General features: G+C 41.6%; 1 protein-coding gene across 4 annotated transcripts in view; it reads right to left on the reverse strand.

Moving 5' to 3' along the window:
• The window catches only part of LOC102245558 (CUGBP Elav-like family member 2), a 592,914-nt gene that overhangs the window by 260,903 nt on the left and 313,641 nt on the right, over nt 1-18,370 (reverse strand). Inside the window, exon 1 of one of the 4 annotated variants that reach the window (XM_014548445.1) lies at nt 12,192-12,383. The exons of 2 other annotated variants lie outside the window; for them this stretch is intronic. In XM_014548445.1, coding sequence (XP_014403931.1) covers nt 12,192-12,244 — 53 coding nt within the window. In that variant the 5' untranslated portion in view covers nt 12,245-12,383. Of the gene's footprint in view, nt 1-11,716; nt 11,855-12,191; nt 12,384-18,370 lie in introns of those variants that run through there. One more of the 4 variants, XM_005877133.2, reaches the window with a different exon arrangement.

Genomic DNA, 18,370 nt, shown 5'->3' on the forward strand with positions numbered 1-18,370 from the left:
TGAGGGCCCGCCCGGGGGAGGGACCTGCCCCAGGCAGGCGGCTGGGGCTGCTGAGCTCACCGGCTTTAAAAATAGCCTGACTTTTCCTAGGGTCCCAGAGCATCTAGAGATACTCAACGCACGGAGTCTGCCCTGTTCCTCTTAATTCCCCGTTTCCAGGCGCTGGCAGGAGGCCCAAGAAGCGATGCTAGGTTTCGTGCCAATGTGTGGCCAAAGCCTAGTTCACGGGCCGGTCAAAACCATATCCCAAAGTCACCGGAGACAGAATCATCCCAAATGTTTGCATGCTCTCGGTGTGATATGCTTGACTGTGTGTGAACGAACCAAAATAACTGAAATAGGATTCGTGGTTTAACCAAAGTAAATATCTCAGAAATGGCCCAAGTGACATTCCGGGACTTATCTCAGAGCTTTAAGGAGAAAGACGAATCAATCTCTGTACAGTTATGATTCCTTTTGTATCATCTTGAAAACACGAAGAATTATAAAGGAATGGAAATAAGAAACAGTAATAAATCATGTTTTCTTTTAAAAAGATAAATCATGAATTTGCCAGTTCCTAGTATTTAATACAAGGCTTAAAAAAGCAACAGTGACTTCATGGAACAGTGTTAGGTCTACATGGCCACGAAGCTTAAATACCCATTTAAGATTTGTGACTGATTTACTGATAGGAATTGAGAAAAATGACAAGACACTTACAAATAAATAGAAGCAGGTGAGTTTGATTTTCCCAGGTGATTTGCTCAAATTCTTGAAAGATAAATGATGTATATGGTGGCATTCTAATTTAGTATTCTCATTATTGTTTTATTGTTTGGTTATTTGGATGAAACTGAACTTTTCACAACGTCACAAGTAGTATGTAAAACTACTTCATGGACTAATTCACATTCTAAGGCAACCTCATAAATCGCAGAGCTCACGTTAATAGTTTGCCTCTTGGTAATCACGGTAGCCAGGGGGTTAAACAATTTAGTCACGTGTAAATGTACTGCTTGTAGCTAAATGTATCAGACATCACAATATGGAGGAAAAAATATTTTTTTCTCACCAATTTCTTGTGTAGTAATGAGAATTGACCATCTTTAGAGGTTATGAAGGAAAATAGATATGTATATACCAATTTAAATTTACATAGCAATTTAAATCCAGGCTTGATGCATTGAGCAATATAGAGTAACAGGCCTGGAGTATTCAATTAAGGCCAAACATACATAATTCACTCCGTTTCCTTCTTCAGCTGAACAGTACATCTGGCTTTTGACCAAGATAATTCCAATTCCAAGAGCATTGAATGTAAGGCTAGGACTAACCTTCATTTGAAAGCATTGCCTTTCTGAGGAACCAGGTCTAGATTCTTAAGGAATTGAAAAGCAGGTGCAATAAAATGAATTTGTACATTCAAAATGCCCAAACTTTTCCTAATAATACTAGGTTACATTTACCCCTCCCTCAGCTACTGCAGGCTACCTTTAAAATTTTAAGAATTCTGTTGGTCTTTCAATGATTTTAATAATTAGTTGGATAAATGAGACAAACCTTGACAGTTCTTGGTTTTCTACCCATTATTTACATAAATCCCAAATGTATATAATGAGCTGACTATGTAACAAATTTATTTTAAAATGAATGAACAGAAGCAGAGCACAACTGCATTAATCAAAAGAAAAAATATTTTCAAATCAGCTCTGGAATAAAGCTCCATCTATGTCTACATTCCATAAGGTAGAAAAGGCTTCATTAACATGTACACTTCTGAAATATTTATTTTCCCCTTAATTGCATGTGAATTAGTTGGGAGAAGCTGTAGGGAAGCCCTCTTACTGACTTAAGCCTTCTCAGCAGTTTGTTAAATTCTTGCCTCCAATCCCTGGAGGCGATGGTGGATTCAAAGAAGCTTTTAATCATACTATAAGGAGGGTGAAGTAGTGTGTAAGTAGGTCATAGAGAAAGAATTACAAGTGCATAGGTTATTGCCTTATTCAACAGCTAGTGTACCAGAGTTTTCAAAGCACACTTGCTTTACCATTTAGAGTGAGAAGCAAAACTGGGGTCAAATATAAAAGATCACTCTTATGTGGGATACAGTGACGGCATGAGTCAAGGAAAGCTTATGGGATACAGTTGAGTTTAAATAGTTTGGCAGCCAAATACACAAGTAATGTAGCGAATGCACTTGATGTAGGTGCCAGAGAGAAGCAAAACACACACACACACACCCATCCCATAGGGTTTTTTGTTTCCATGGTATCAGCATATGTACACAAATTTCAAAGGTTTGAGCAGAAAACCAAAAACAAAACAAAAACCCAACCAAATACCACCTGATGAAAAGCTTAAATTTTTCATTTCAATGCTTTGACAGAAGGCTATATATATATATATATATATATATGAATACAACTCAGTGGGGCCCCTTTTTAAATTTTCGTGCAGTAATGAGCCACCAGGTAGCATGTTTTGGCAGTTGGAGTTATTTGGCAGACAGCTCCACTGGGGGCTGTTGAACACTCGGGTTCAATGAAGCTATTTTATAGCCAAGGATCTTACTAACAGCAGTGAGAGAGGATGGGGCCATTAGCAGGCTCCTCTTGTGGATGCCACCTGGTTGGTGACACCATGAAGGACAGAGCTGTCGGGAACCATGACGTTCCTCATAGTTTTAGCTTCGTTGCAGAAAAACCTCAAGCTCTTCCCTAGGCCCATCCCCCTACCTTCCCTAATTGTCTCCTTTTTTTCTTTTTCTTTTTTTAATCAACTTGCTATTCATTTCCCAAACAAAAGGCAATTCAAGAATTGGAAGCTCTTCAAGGGAAAGTTTCTGAATGACCTCATTTTTATATGAGGCCTTCCAAGGCAATGGGGTGCACTGTGCTGTTTCAGCAAACCCCTTTCCCCCTCATGCCTCATCTCAAACTGAGTTTTGTCCAATGTCATTGTTTGAGCACTGAATTATCACTGGCATTTTTTAAAAAAGAACAAAACCCTCAATAGAAACAGAATGCTAATAAATGCATTTGTACATAGAGTACACACTGCTTGAAATCAAACAATCCTATTCCTGTCACCCCCCTCAATCAATGAACCAGAATGTAGTCCCTCAACTACAGACCTTTCAGCATCTTTGTACATGTATATATGACAACTTAGAGACTGGTGTTTCATCTATAGAATTTTCTTCTCCTGCAGACAACCCTGTATATTTTATGACAAATCTCCATTAAAAAATATTCCTACACATAACTTTATGCATCGTAATCTCTTTAAAAGCAACCTATCAGCTACGTGACTATAGATGAACCAGCACTGCTTTGTCTACTCAAAAAGCCACCTTTGTAAAAGGGTCCCCCACCCCCCGCCTCACTTCTGGCTTATCATTACAAACTAGAATCCAAAACATCTTTCCTCAGTCCCATTTCCAAATTCAAATTTTATTAACATAGCTATTTGGTTTATGTAAAAAAAAAAAAAAAAAAAGCCCAGTGTGCTCAAAGCCATTTGAAGCAGGAAATAGAGGTCCTATAAGGGGATTTCCCATCATTTCCAGCCAATAAATTTGAAATCTGCATGAATTTTAAGTACCTGAGAGAGTATCTGACTTTGTGGCCATGGGATTGTTCTGGGTTTACCCAGTTTTATTAGCAACTTGGAAACAAACAAACAGATCCTTAAGTGAGACATTGTAAATATATATTTTCTTAGCTTCATAAGAGTATCATCTAAAAAATAAGTACATCACCAATCATAAGTTTAAAATTATCGCCTTATTATCTCCCCCACACACTTTTGAAAGCTTCTGGAATGGAGATTTTATCAGTCTTAAGAACAACTTAAGTGAAATTAAATGCCAATAAAGATGAGATCGTTATTAAATTCATATTTTACATTTTTACGGGAATTTTAAATAGTCACTCTCCCTTGAGAACAGCTGCTACTGGCTTTTTGCAATATTGTATTTTCCTGAATCTGTTTTTAATAGAGCAAAAACACATACTGTTGAATTTATCTCCCTTCTGAAGAGGCCCTCAACCTGAAGATCATTCTTTGCATACATACCTTCTGGCTCTCAAATGCGGTGCCCTTCTAGGGTTTTCAGAAGCTTCCATTCCAAGGGGATGAAAGGTTAACACTGGGGATCTGACAGACCCAGAGCCCAGCCAGCTCATCACTTCCCTCTCTAACTTGCTTTTCCTTTTTCCTTCTTTCTCCATTACACCGCTGCTGCCTTCTTTGTTCCCCCCACCCTAGGCTTTCTCTTTTCTCTCGCTCTCTCTCTCAAATGGAAGCCAGACAATACCAGAAGCTTCCCTCTACAGCTGGTGTCTGAAGAGGCAGGTGACTACAAAAGTGAAATGAGTTGTTGTTGGCTGCTTATCTGCCAGAAAAATCAAGTTTGCCTTAGCCTTGACCAAGGCTGATTTCCGACCTAGGAACAGCTGTCTCTGGGGTTGGGCTTCCTTCCAGACAAGGGGTGGGAGGGGGAGGCTGTACGATTGTGTCCCACGAAGTGAGTAAGTCGGATGTGAAAATTGGGAAGGGGAATGGAGAAAGGATGGGGAGACAAACAAGGCTTGTCTGTCCAGCATGGCGATTTGTACACAAAGGCACCCAGGAAAAAAAAAAAAAAAAACTCTGAAGGAATGTTTCAGTGGCCTCTTGAAGATGCCGAGATTTGTCAGACTATCCCAGGCACCCTTATCTGGTGCCAGGCTGGCGGTAGGAACAACATTTATACCTATCAGAATGAGGGTTTTAGTTCTTGGCAATCTGCCCTTCAACACTCCCACCCCCACAAAAGGTTTTCCCCAACTGGCCCAAAGTTCTCATCTTACTGTCACGTGTTGTTAAATTTAAAAAGGAGAAATGGTTGCTTGATGGAGGACAACAGCTGAGTGGCAGCAGCTGGGTGGATACAGTAGCAGGCAAAATACTAGGTCCAGAGAGAAACCAGCAACAGGTGGGGGTGAAAGAAAGAGAAATGGAAGTTTTAGCCTAAGGGGGAGGGGGTTGCCCTAGAGCCCAGTGGACGGCAAACTCGTTAGTCAACAGAGCCAAATATCAACAGTGCAACGATTGAAATTTCTTTTGAGAGCCCAATTTTTTAAACTTAAACTATATAGGTAGGTACATTGTTATTAACTTAATTAGGGTACTCCTAAGGCTTAGGAAGAGCCACACTCAAGGGGCCAAAGAGCCGCATGTGGCTCGAGAGCCGCAGTTTGCCGACCACGGCCCTAGACAGCCCTTGACAGGAATCACAATCTCAACTTGAGAGGAAATCTCTGCAGGCATGACAGCCCCATTTGCCTGAATGTCTCTCCTTTCCCTGAACAAATGAATTAGAGTGAGGATTAGAGAGCAAAAGCCAGGGGTTCTGCAAAACAAAATGCATGAATCTGCTTTATCCACGCTGATGACAGAGCCCCATCAAAGAGCTTCTGGTTACGAGGATCAGAAGTCATCTGATATGGTGTATGCAGACTAGACTCTTGAAGGCAAATGCTGCTTTCAAACTGAGTGAAAAAGATTATGCGATTTAAGAACCACACCTGTTGAATTCTGCATGTGATTCTGCCACAGAGTTGATGGACGCTGGGAACACCATTTAATTTTCTGATTCCTCGCTAGACCTTTGTCACATGGGTGGCCCTCATTTCCTTGTCGGGATGACTGGCTAGAAAATCAACACCTACCATGATCCTCAGATAAGAAGTACAATGTGTTAGCCTAATTATTCCCACCGCAATTATATAACCAAGCTATTAATGTGACATGGAGGTTGAAAATACATTAAGGTTTTGAGCACAGGAAATTTATTTTTTTCCCTACAATATGGTTCAAATCTCTAGCCATTTTTAGCTTATGATAGAGGTTTTCAAAAGATCCCAAGTGGCTTTTTATTTAAGCTTGCTTTTGATGCTAATTCCCATGAAGTCCATTAGGAAAAAAAAGATTTTTTGTCCCTTTCTCTTAAAACAAACAAACAATCAAAAAACCTACCTAAAATCTTCATGGAAAAGTGGTGTAGCTACCTACCCAAGCTAAGTGGAATGTGTTCTCTCATCTTGTCTCTACTGCTGAGTATAAACCTTTGTGTTACCCAATCACTTAGTTTCCCCATACTCTCTGGAGGCTAATAGCTACATTTGTCCTATTTCATAGGAATGTGGCAAGGTTAGAGAGAAGGAGAGATGTGAATGACCTTGAGAATCTGAAAAAGAAAGATGATGAGGCTGAGGATTTTGTTTTGCTCTTTTTAATAGAAAGATAAGACCAGGGTGTTCTAAGAACATCTTCCCTCTCCTCCTCACTCATCGGTCCTTCAAGGCCTAGGTCAATGTCCCCCTCCTCTGCATTACACCACTTGATACCTTCTTACCCACTGCTCTGTCTCACAACTGCTGTGAGCTTCTTGATGGCTGAGGCTCTGTCCTATATTGAGCACAATATGTCTTTATTGCCAGATTGGTTATGATCCCAGCATGACATATTTTGGCCATGCATGCAGATAAAAAGTCATGTTTCAACTTCATAAAGCTTTAAAGTACTCCATTATTCCTTCCAACATTTGTTCCCATTATACAGATTAAAGCCTGAGAAAAGTGAGGCTTAGGACGCTTTAATTCAAAGGTGCTTTAATTCAAAGACCTCACGAACAAGCCGGGACACAGAGGGGAGTTGTGGTCAGAACTCAGAAGCAAAACACTGCTGAGATTTTGTTCGCTTTCTTTTCCCTTTCTGACTTCACGGCTTACTCAGTGGCAAAACCAGGAGGTGGGTACCAATCACAGTCCACAGTGGGCATGCAGGCCCAGAGGAAGACTTTGCTTTTATGTGTCAAATATCCAATTGTTATACTTTCAAGTTGGCCAAGGAAAGAGTTGTTTGAGCCCTGAGTTAGAATCCCTTCCACTACAAGCTGTGTCTCTAGGCCTATTACTTTACCTTTCTCAAGCTCAGTTTGTTCAGCTTTAAAATGGGAATAACAGACCTCATGGATATATGTAAGAATTAAATTAGAAAAGATAAAAGAAACCACCTCATATAGTGCCAGGCATAGAGTCGATGGTTAATAAATTTTGATGTTATTTCTTACCTCCAATCATAACACTCGCACCCTCCAATCTTTGTTTAAACCTGGAACTGGCAGGTGGGAAGGAAGAGACAGCCAGTCTCAATGTCATTGTTCTATAGCATTAGAGTTTCCGCTGACACTTCGACGTCTGAGACCAACAATCTAAACCAGAGGGAAGAGGACGATTCTGGTTGATGGAGAGTAGGCTCTGGGGCTTGGAACGAGGTCTCCATCCCTTTTTATCAAGTCAGTTTCCAAAGAGAAGGTCAAAGGAATCCTAACTGCTGCCACCAGGAACTCATGCCAACCACCCCCAACTCAGTGCACTTTTCATTTACAGAAGCGCTTCTTAAATCACCTCTGAATGAGCAGTGAGCCGTCTCACAGAACCCAAAAGAGAGCTGGGGTCCCAGACCAAGATATTAACAAAGGAATACCATGACAAAGACAACCACATTGCAGGGCCCTTGAATTACTGAGATGCGCAGCGTCCCGGGAGGGGTGAGAAGCATCTGATCCATGTCTGCATCAGGCACAGCTGTGCCCATTCTAGTCTGTTCACACGCCAGCTAGAAGCCAGCAATGCCATCCATAGGTTTAAGCAGAGTTTTACGGACTGCAGCTGCCACCTTTCTCAAGACAGGCATTTAAAAAGCCCCGGACAGCTCTTCTTGGCCAAGACAACAAAGCGGGTCGAACAGAATGATTTTACAGGAACATTCTAGTGTTTCTTTTGCTCCGAGGGCATGTTGGCAAGTCCTGCTTCATAAACTCCAGTGATTCATCACAGTCCTAAGCAGCCAGTCATGGGCGGGTCAACTTGGAATGGGCTGAGGTGGCAGCTTGAGTTGTCCTGCTAATACCTGTCACTCTGGGCCACTGTCATCCTCTCCCCACAGATGCCAGTTTCCGTTAACTCTGATGGCCTTGACATACAAGGAAATGGGCTTGGGATGAGTCCCAAAGGGAGGAGAATGCTATGGAGAAGACAAACATACCTGTGCACGATAATCCTTAAAGATATCACGTGAAGCAGAAGACTGCATTTGGGAACCAAGTGTACCTCATCACAAGTCAGGGTTAAGCACACACACACACACACACACACACACACTCTTACAAGTATGTCTGGCTTCCATCTCAGCCCAATCTCTGTAGATTGGTGTCATGTGATCAGAAAGGTGCTACAGCTCTAGGACACTTCATTTCCAGTCTTAATGGGCTACAACATTAAAACCTCACATATGCTTTCCTTTCTCTGACACCCTCTTCCCCATGTCCCTTAGGAAAATGCCACAGGTTTTAATCCTCTCCAAACCACTGCCGCCTCATCTTTCCTACAGAAAAAAAAAGTCACTGTGAGTTCAGAAAATTCCCAAAGCCAATAAACATTACAGAAGCAATCAATAGTTTTATGAAAGGGGAAATCCCCAGGAATCACCAAACCGTAGAAAGAAATTCAGGAAGGCTAATAAGGATGATCGAAGGCATGATTGCAACGGAATAGACTGTACTTGTTACTGTTTGAAGAGGTGCAGAAAGATGCTATGGATCTGGGCGAGATGCCACTAAACAAGCGGCAGTTCCAATGACTTTTACAGAAATCTCTACACAAGGACCTAAGTTGGAGATTTCTAATTTCCTCACTACCACGATCACACCAAATCAGGTGTGCTTCGCCTCTGCGAACACTGACCCCTCGAGTCGGAGCAATCATTCCCACACAGCACTCTTCTTTTTGCATCCTGCCTTTCTTTTCATCAACCTGGGTATTTCCAGGTCTCTGAGCAATGAACTTCCCATCAGCCACATTCTCACCTAATTAACCCCCCTGATTACAATAATTAGTATTGATTCACTCTTGGAATGACTTCCTACCTATTCAAGCACAATCTGTACTTGCTATAAAGTTCCAGATATGCATATTAATCAAATGTTCTTCTTTGATTTTCAGTCCCAGAAGAATATTTTGCTATTGTATACACTACTGTTTTTAAAAAAAGAGAGAAAATGGTGAGGTTTTATTTTAACAAATAAAGGGATACCAATACATCGAGGTTACAGATCTCAGCCTGTGGCCTGCTGAGCATGGCTACGTGGGTATTCCGGAGGCTTGTGTGTTAAGGGTGCACTGGTCACTCTATTGAAAGAAGCCATTTTCCCGGTTTGAATCTTTTGCTATTTCTTTTCTGCAAGTCCTGGCTTATAGTTAAAATTTACTTTGACATTTCTTTAGGTCACTATGGAGGGGCATTACCACACTGATGGCAAGGTACAGATTACACATCTTGTTACTGTTGTGAACATAGATGTAGACAAGTTTGCCAACTTTAGGCAATCTCCTACCTTCCCCAGCAGGCTAAAGGAAAAGAGAGCATGGATGTGGAATGCTGAAAAGGGGATCTCAAGACCACCTAGAAATCCAAGTGAATAGATCTCAGGGAAATAATTATAATTTAGTCAAAAATTCAACATGGAGGTTCCCAAGTTATCTCTTTATTTCAGTGAGCTACTGACAGGCAGCTAAGGAGCACAGGGGACTATTTTTCTTCCAAACCACAAAAAAATTTGCTTTGCAACCTTTGCTTTGGAATAAAAATTTCCCATGAAAGCAGCATCTAGGTGTGCTGGTAACAGTGGGCCAGCTTCAGTTATAAAGCTTCACCAATTACCTTTTATGAGCTCATCCTAAAAGCAATTATTGGCATACCCGATGGAGTGAGCAGTTCAGATCCCATTGGGAGTAAGAGAACATAATAAGTACGCATTTAAAATCCATTCTATTCACAATGGATAACTTTAAAAATATCATTATACTGCAGATACGTTTGGGTCCACACAGGCTCTGAAAATATTGTCCATAGAAAAATCTATACTTAAGAAGGCATTTTTTTTTAGCCTGTAACATTAATTTATTCTGAGTTAAGTATTTCATAACATTTCAACTTAAGTTTAATAAATTAAAATGTAAGTCCAAACTCTAAAAAACAGTTACTATTTCATAACTGTGTTTTCATAAAGAATACATCTTGTTCCTTTTTTACCGGTATTTTCACTAATTTAAACTACAATATAACCTAAGAGGAAATAATTGTAACTAAATATCTTTAAATTTTGCCCTTTAAAATGACTCTCCTTCTGTTTTTAAAAATTAGGTCCTTAATATCTCTCCATAAATTTACTGATATTTTTCAAAATAGTGCTCTGGCACAAGCAGCTAAATAAAACAAAACATTAAAATGTTAGGTAAAAAAATATTATTTACAGAAACCAATCTCAATGTGATGATTGTCATGTGAATAAATTACCATTTAATATTATTTTTTAAATATATTTTTATTGATTTCAGAGAGGAAGGAAGAGGGAGAGAGAGATAGAAACATCCATGATACGGAGAGAATCATGGATCTGCTGCCTCCTGCAAGTCCCCCCCTGGGGATCGAGCCCACAACCCAGGCATGTGCCCTTGACCAGAATTGAACCTGGGACCTTTCAGTTCACAGGCTGACGCTCTATCCACTGAGCCAAACTGGCCAGGGCACCATTTAATATTATAAGGTCCATTCTTTTATATATATTTTGAGAATAAAAGTGATTTTAATATTATGAGAAGTTCAAAACAGATTTTTCCATTTTCTCTTTTTGAAGTCTCACTGTTTTCACGTTAGAAATAGATGCTTATGTCATAAAAAGAAAAAAAAATTGAGGATGTGAGAAATGTTTGCCCTTCGTGGAAATGCATTTTTATGAGCACATAACCATATATCAGAAATCAATATGTTCCACAGAGACCTTTAACTTAACAGGCTATATAATAATAGTTTGTGATCAAAATAATAAGGGCAAAAGTTCTCACTTATCTTTGAATTTCTAAACCATTTCTCTATTTGTATGCCAAAAGAGGAGATCAGGATTAAAAATTATAATTTACTTCAACACAGGAATATTTCTCTTAACTTCTTTCTTGCTACATTCTGTAATGTAGCAAATAGACAAATTTTAAATCCCCAAGCATAAATACTGTAGAGGCATGTCTGATAACAAGGTATTTGCCAGAATGATAATGGTATTACAAGCAGTCTCAATCAATACATTTCTTTCTGTAGTTAACAGAGAGGTAAGCAATAAATCTTTAACTTAATCCAACCAACATAGCTGCAAAATGCAAAAAGCTCTATGAACGGCAGATATTAAATTTTTTAAAAGCACAAAACCACAAACAAGCAGTACCAAAAGCTATTCATTCCGTATAGTCTATACAAACAAGATTATAGCAGATAAAAAGGGCGTTGAGAAAGAAAAAGAAAAAAAAGGGCCCAGACATGCATTAAGCTAGTTTGACAGCTCCATTGTTCAACGGGTCCCATTGTCAGACCCAAAGATGTATTCAGTGCTACAATGTCTGCTAGCAAATAAACAAAAGACTACATTTTTCAAAGCAGGATGCCAAATCTCTCATAATTCTTTCTCTGCTTCCCAAAAGGTCAGTGGTGGCTCATTCTCGGTATGCGATAGAACCCTAACACAGATACAGGAAACAAATATTTGTTTTCAACACATAGGGACCCAGGACGCCATGCATGAACAGAGGTCTTTAAAAGGTACACATTTTGGCAAACAGGATAAAGTGATCCAAACCTGGTAACACAGAAGGACTATCTAGGTAGGCTAAGTCCAGATTAGAGCGGTATTTGGAACGCAAGTCTAATATGGGGTCTCTTTAGCTCCTTTTTCGGTCATTACTCCATGCAGAGTGCATAATAAGGAAAGAGGCTTAGACATTGCAAAGGAAAAGACAAACCAAGAGCCAGATTCGGAGCCTTTAAAATGAGCCACTGGCCACTCACAAATCGCAGGGAGCAAAAACATGATATGCTTTCAAAAGGCAACTCCTGCAAATAGAACTCGCACGCAGCAGTCCTTGTCCTTTCTCTCGCTTGCTCTCTCTTTCTCCCAATCTCTTGGTCTCAATTTTGTTTCCCTCTCTCTCTCTTCCTCTCTCTCTAGATTTTTTCCCCCTCTTCTAAGATACTTGCTTCAGAGCAGGATTATTGTTTCAACCAGCTCTGGAAACGAGAAAAAGACACATTAAAACAAAGGCCACCGAACATACCTTAAAAGCAGCTCCTCATTTCTCATAGTAACAGCGGATTTGGGACAGCGCATGCTTTCTGCACTGAGACACTGATAGTCTCAACAAAGCCAGTTCAGAAGTGCGCTCAAACATCAATGCCACAGTAGCTGTTCACTAATGCGCGCTCTCTCTCCCTCCCTCCCTCCTTCTCTCTCTCTCTCTCTCTCTCTCTCTTGCCCCACTCTCTTCTCTAGTCAAATTCTGAATGGTGGAGCAAAGGGGCTCCTGCAGACTCACTAAGTAGAAATAATCCTCTCTGACAAGTTACGTTGTCTAGGCATATTTTTACATTAATACACTGCACTGCCTATAGGGGTCTTGTTTGTATTCACTCAGGCCTGCCTGGTGCTAGTTCTCCTAATTACCATCTTAAAAATTTGGAAAGGAAAATAAGGGACTCGTTTACCTTGCTCCTCTACATTTAATAGCAAAGCCAAGTTCACGTTTTCTTTTTGCTCTCAGCTACCAGCAAGCAACACGGATGACTAAGAGAAGATTTGGATCAGTTGTTGTGCTGGAAAGGATTTTTGCTTCTTTTTTTTTTTCCGGGACACGGAATTCGCAGTTGGATTCATCAATTCCTCTGCTCTTGTCCTCAGGAAGAGTGACAAGGTCAAGACCCTTAGCCCCACCCTGGGTCGTGGATGCGGAGGACAGGGACTGGGGACCTGGGAAATATTTTAACTCTGTGGGCACCAGAGTTCCTGCCGATCGGAGCCATGATTGACCTGAAGCAGGGCATCTAAAGGAGGCAGGCGATGCAAAGATTGTTTGGTCACACTGAAGTCCTGCCTGGCACTGGAGCATCTGCCTCAAAAGACCAACTCGGCGCTCTTTTCCCAAATAAGAAAAACCTGCTTCCCTACTTCATTATACTCACTGGGCTTAGCATATTGTTAGCCAGGGAAATACACATTGCACTGCTGTTTATTGGAATTAGAAGAATTCCATGCAGATTAGCCAAGAAAACAGCAAGTTAAACACACAGAGAAAAGATGAGATACTACAGACAGAATAGGCAGTCGTCCAAAAGTGCAGACTAAGGCACCGCTCCAGGAGGTGTGAGCTGACGGGAAGCCAAGAGTGCTCTCAGCTTGGATGGAACAACGCAGAACGCAGCCCGAAACAGATCTGGATCACTGAGTCCTGGTGTCTTCACTCCCAGGCTCCACGTGCCTCACCTGTCCCCCATCACCACAATCAGGCTCCTCAGTACTAACCGGGGGTCCTTACGTGGGAATAATAGTGGGGAAGGGAAATAAGGGTGTGCTCTGCTCCATTTCCTTCCTATTTGAAGACCTGAAATACACCCCACTCTCTTGCTAGATCTCTGACCTCTGAACTTAGTCTTGACCCACAGCTAGGGAAATGGAGTCCGCCTGGAGGGGAATGAAGGTTCTTTACTCTCCACTGCACAGTAATCTGGCTTAGATTATCCACTGGATTGAGGACCATAAGCCAAGGTGACTGGTAGCAGTCACCACCGCTATTTCTGTAAGGAAGGAAGATAACATGATGAATAAGTGGGCAAAGGTCAAATAGGGAAATGAGAGTCCTGTCCCTAAGACAACCATATGTTTACATTTCCTCTGTTCATTACGGCATGTGAAAGTTATGGAGGGAATATATACATATGAATGACCTTGCCTGGAAAAGACAGTATCTAAAATCTAAGATGTTCTTTGGGAGCCAGATGAACCTCATGTAAATGAGTTTAGGACTAGAGAGACCTTGGAGATAAAGGGTTCACGCTGCTCCCGGGGTGGGTGCTGAGACAGCTGTCCCTTCACCGCTCTGTAGCTCTCTTTGCCCCAGCACTTAAATGGGGGAGACAAAAGCCATTATGTTTGAAAGCACCTGAAGAGCTGGTAATGAAACTGGGTGTGTTCTGTCACCACCAATATTAATAAAAAGCAGAGTGAGTGAACTGCCATTGGCCACAGTTTTGTCTGTGATAGAAAGGTAAAAATATGCTGCTCAGACAGAAATCTCTTTTCTTAACACTCCCATCCAATTTCTAGTGTGGCCTGAACTGTGAGGCAAGTCCTAAGATAACGATAATGCTCCTGCTTACCCATAAATAGAGTCTTAGCCTTAGAAGCCAGGACATGAGGCTATTCCTATGATGACATGAATTATGGGTCCATAGTAGTAAGGACAGGAATTGAGCCAAACCAGTAAATATTTTCTTTTCTCTCCACGTCTTTTTTAGTCTAGGTACCTAAATAATGAGAGGGCTATCAAGGTAAGAGTGTAGTACTTGTCTAAACTCCACTATTGACAGATTGAAGGTCTTACCCCCACCAGTTTTATGTGCTGAACTTGTGCTTATAAAGATGAGTGAATGGAAAGAAGGTATGTCATTTCTGACATTTACATATTGTATTGTAAGTCTTTGATTCCAAATCCACATTCATTAATCTTGGTACTTCTTAATCCACCCAATCGAATAACTTTCCTCTAGCTGGTGCTTAATAAATATTAATTAAATAAAGAAATGAATTTATTGTTAACTATTGGAACTTTGGAGAGAGGCCACAGTTGACCCTTGAATAATAGGGGTTTGAACTACATAGGTCCACTTATACGCAGATTTTGTTCCCCAATAAATACAGTAATGTAAATGCATTTTCTCTTCCTTACGATTCTCTTAATAACATTTTCTTTTCTCTAGCTTACTTTATTCTAAGGATACAGTACATAATACATATAACAGTAGGCTATTAGTAATTAAGTGTTTTGGGAGTCAAAAGCTATATGTGGATTTTTGACTGTGTCCCTTACCCTCACATTGTTCAAAGGTCATCTGTATTTTATTTTCAAAATTCCTTTATGTAGTTTTCATGACATGTATGTAGAAATAAAAAAAAACACTTTTTGTTCTAATTCAGGCATATAGTTGGCACAGCAGACAACACTGAGAATTCTTTTCATGCCGTTATGTTTTAAATTTCAAGACCCTTTCACATTTGTCAGCTCATTTAATCCCCATAACAATGATGTGGGGTGGGCAGAGCTGGTGCTATTACTTCTCAGCTGAAAAAGTTCAAGTGCAGAAAGATGGAGCAACTTGCCCACAGAAGGTGCACTTTGAAAGGAACTGTGGGCCGCCAGGCTGCGGTGGGCACAGGGGCGGGTCTCGGCCCATCCTGCGCGCCCTTCCCACCACGGTGCCTGGTCCTGTCTGTCAGCAGCCTCGTTCCCACCACCGCAGCTTCCACACACTGATGGCCCAGGCGCGCTCACACTGGCTGACTGAACGGAGTGGTTGGGACCAGCAACCAGCAGTGGGTGCAAGTGGGGCCAGCGCCATCAGCAGGTGAGAGTGGAGGCTGCTGCCCCTATCACCCCTCAGGAGCAGGGGAAGGTGGAGAAGCCCTCAGGGGTGATTGTGGGCAGCCGTCGCTCGCACCTGCTGATGGTGCTGAGCAATCGGGACGTGCCAGGTGCTGGCAGTGGGTGCGAGCAGTAGCTCTGGCACTGGCTGCAGGTGTGAGTGGGGCTGTCACTGGCAATGGGCGCAAGAGGTGCTGCTGCCCCAATTGCCCCTCAGGAGCAGGGGGAGGTGGAGAAGCCCTGAGGAGCGATCAGGGCCACCAGCCACCGCTTGCACCCACTGATGGTGCTGAGTGATCAGGGATGGAGCCGGGCGCTGGCAGTGGGTGAGGCAGTGGGGGCCACTGCCGGCAGCAGGTGCAAGTGCTAGGCGTGACTGCTGCACACAGGAGCAAATAATTTTCAGTAACCACCAGAGGCTCGCCCCGATGACAGTGACCAGCGCCCCGCCTTGGTCTGGCACCCCAGCTCACCTGCTCCACCATCCCACCACGGTCGTCGCCCGCCATGTTCTGTGCACCCCCTGGTGGTTAGTGCACATCATAGCGACCATTTGTTCTGTTGTTCAGCTGCTCAGTCTATTTGCATATTAGGGTTTTATATATATAGAGATTCCTTTCAAAAAGTTTTTTCAAATGAAGGGTGAATTAAAAATAGATAAACTAAGCACTTTGGGGGACAAATTATTGGTTGGGGGGTTATTTACCATTGCAGTTAATTTTTAACAATCCTGATTATTAACTTTGTAGGAAAAATTTTTTGAAAAGTATTACAGAGATAATTAGCAAAGGACAACAAAAACTCAGTTTATCTCAAAGTTCCCTACATCCAAAAAGATGTTTTTAACTTTGTAAATTAAATGTTTAGCTATGAATGCAAACTTAGTGAGGGCAAAACTGGAAAAGTGCTATAGGGGTGAGCTGGAATCAGCCAAATTTCTTGTTTCCTAAAACATTTTTAAAGGTATATTACAGGTACACTCACATGTTATAGGTAATTTCTACAATAAAAAGCTAAATTTCTAAATGCAACATTAACAATGCCAACTTTTTCTGCCTTGTATGCCTATCTTGTCTCGAATTTGGACATTTACATTGCCAAGGTAATAGAAAGTACCATTTCAATGGAAGTGCATAATATGCGCTGGAGTAGGGTCGGGAAGGACAGGTTAGTTCTTTGATGGACGGAACACTAAAAAAATCTAGAGTGCCTCTCAGATTCCCATCCCAAAAGAACACTCTGGAATGTAGAGGTACCAAGGACATTCATTACATCCTTTTAGTTGTTAGTTTCACATCCTGTCTTAGTTCATTCAGGCTGCTCTAACAAAATACCACAGACTAGGTGGCTTATAAACAACAAACATTTATTTTTCACAGTTCTGGAGTCTGGAAGTCCAAGACCAAGGTGCCAGCTGGCACCTTCTTGCTCAGTCCTCACATGGCAAAAGGGGCTTGGGAACACTGTGGGGTCTCTTTTATAACAGCACTAATCCCATGAATGAGAGCTTTGCCCTCATGATCTAATCACCTACTAATACCATTGCCTAAGGCATTAGGATTTCAACATATGAATTTTGGGGGGACACTACAGATACCAAGAATTGCCAGGTTTAATTAAGAAAAATGCCCTGTTCTTATGAAAGATGGAAAGAATACATAGAGAATTTGTGAAGTAAATATGAAACAATGACTGAAGTCTACAAGAAATGATTTCTGGCATACTCGGTGCTTGACACACAGTAGGTGCTTAGTCAAGTTGATAAGTCTGTGTGTCAGTGGATAAATTCCCACTCAGAGCTGGTATCGAGCAGAAGATACAAAGTTCTTCTGACCATCTTTGTCAGCCTCTGAGGAAGGGTCTCAAAGGGCAAACTGAGGAAAGGCAGCGCTGTGTGAGTGCAGGGGCAAGCCCAGAGCAACACTCTACAGGAGATGGAATGAATGGAATACAGAGCAATCCTGTTCTTCCAGACTTCAGTGCTCCCCCTTGCCTCGAGGGGAAAACCCACCAAAGCCAAAAGGATGTAGGAATCACAAATCACAACCCGAAACATAAAACTGGCTTAAAGTGACACCTCAGCAGCATTAGTAAGGAGAAGGTTTGATACAATCTGAGGATCTATGTAACATGAGTTCCTTGCACCTGAGCACTCGAAAAATTACCCCCAAGTCAAATTTAGGAGCAGGAGGCCACTATCTTAGTAACAATTCCATGGGCCCTAAGTTCCAAACAGATATTCCTCCCCTAAGTCGTGGGACTACTTACTCATCTTCAAAATGGTGATGTTTTCTAGAATGAGTGGGGCATGGGGATGAGTAATTAGCAAGAATAATTGTAAAGCCCCTTAAAATTATATAAAGTGTCATCTTTATCAATAAGTAGGTGTAAATAATAAGCCGTGAAGTACATAGAGCTCCAAGAAGCTACTTGAAAATAGGCACTAGATAAAATTTAAGAGGTATTATTATAAAGAGGAATAATGACTGCTTGCTATACACTGATGGCCAGATTATTATGACCACCCCATCAGTACTTGTGCAACCTTTTGCCTTCAATACTGCGGCGATTCTTCTTGGCATTGACTCCATGAGATGTTGAAAGGTGATGCGAGGAATCTGACACCATGCCTGATGAATAGCACTGTCCAGTTCTGTGAGATTTGATGGTTGTGGAACCAGCTGCCTGATGGCTCTTTTAACTTCGTCCCACAAATGCTCAATTGGATTGAGATCTGGTGATTGTGGGGCCACCTAAGCAAGGTAAAGTCTCCCTCATGTTCTTGAAACCACTCCTGCACAATATGAGCACCGTGGCATGGC

Source organism: Myotis brandtii, unplaced genomic scaffold (assembly GCF_000412655.1).
Source record: "Myotis brandtii unplaced genomic scaffold, ASM41265v1 scaffold508, whole genome shotgun sequence".
Classification (NCBI taxonomy): Eukaryota; Metazoa; Chordata; class Mammalia; order Chiroptera; family Vespertilionidae; genus Myotis; species Myotis brandtii.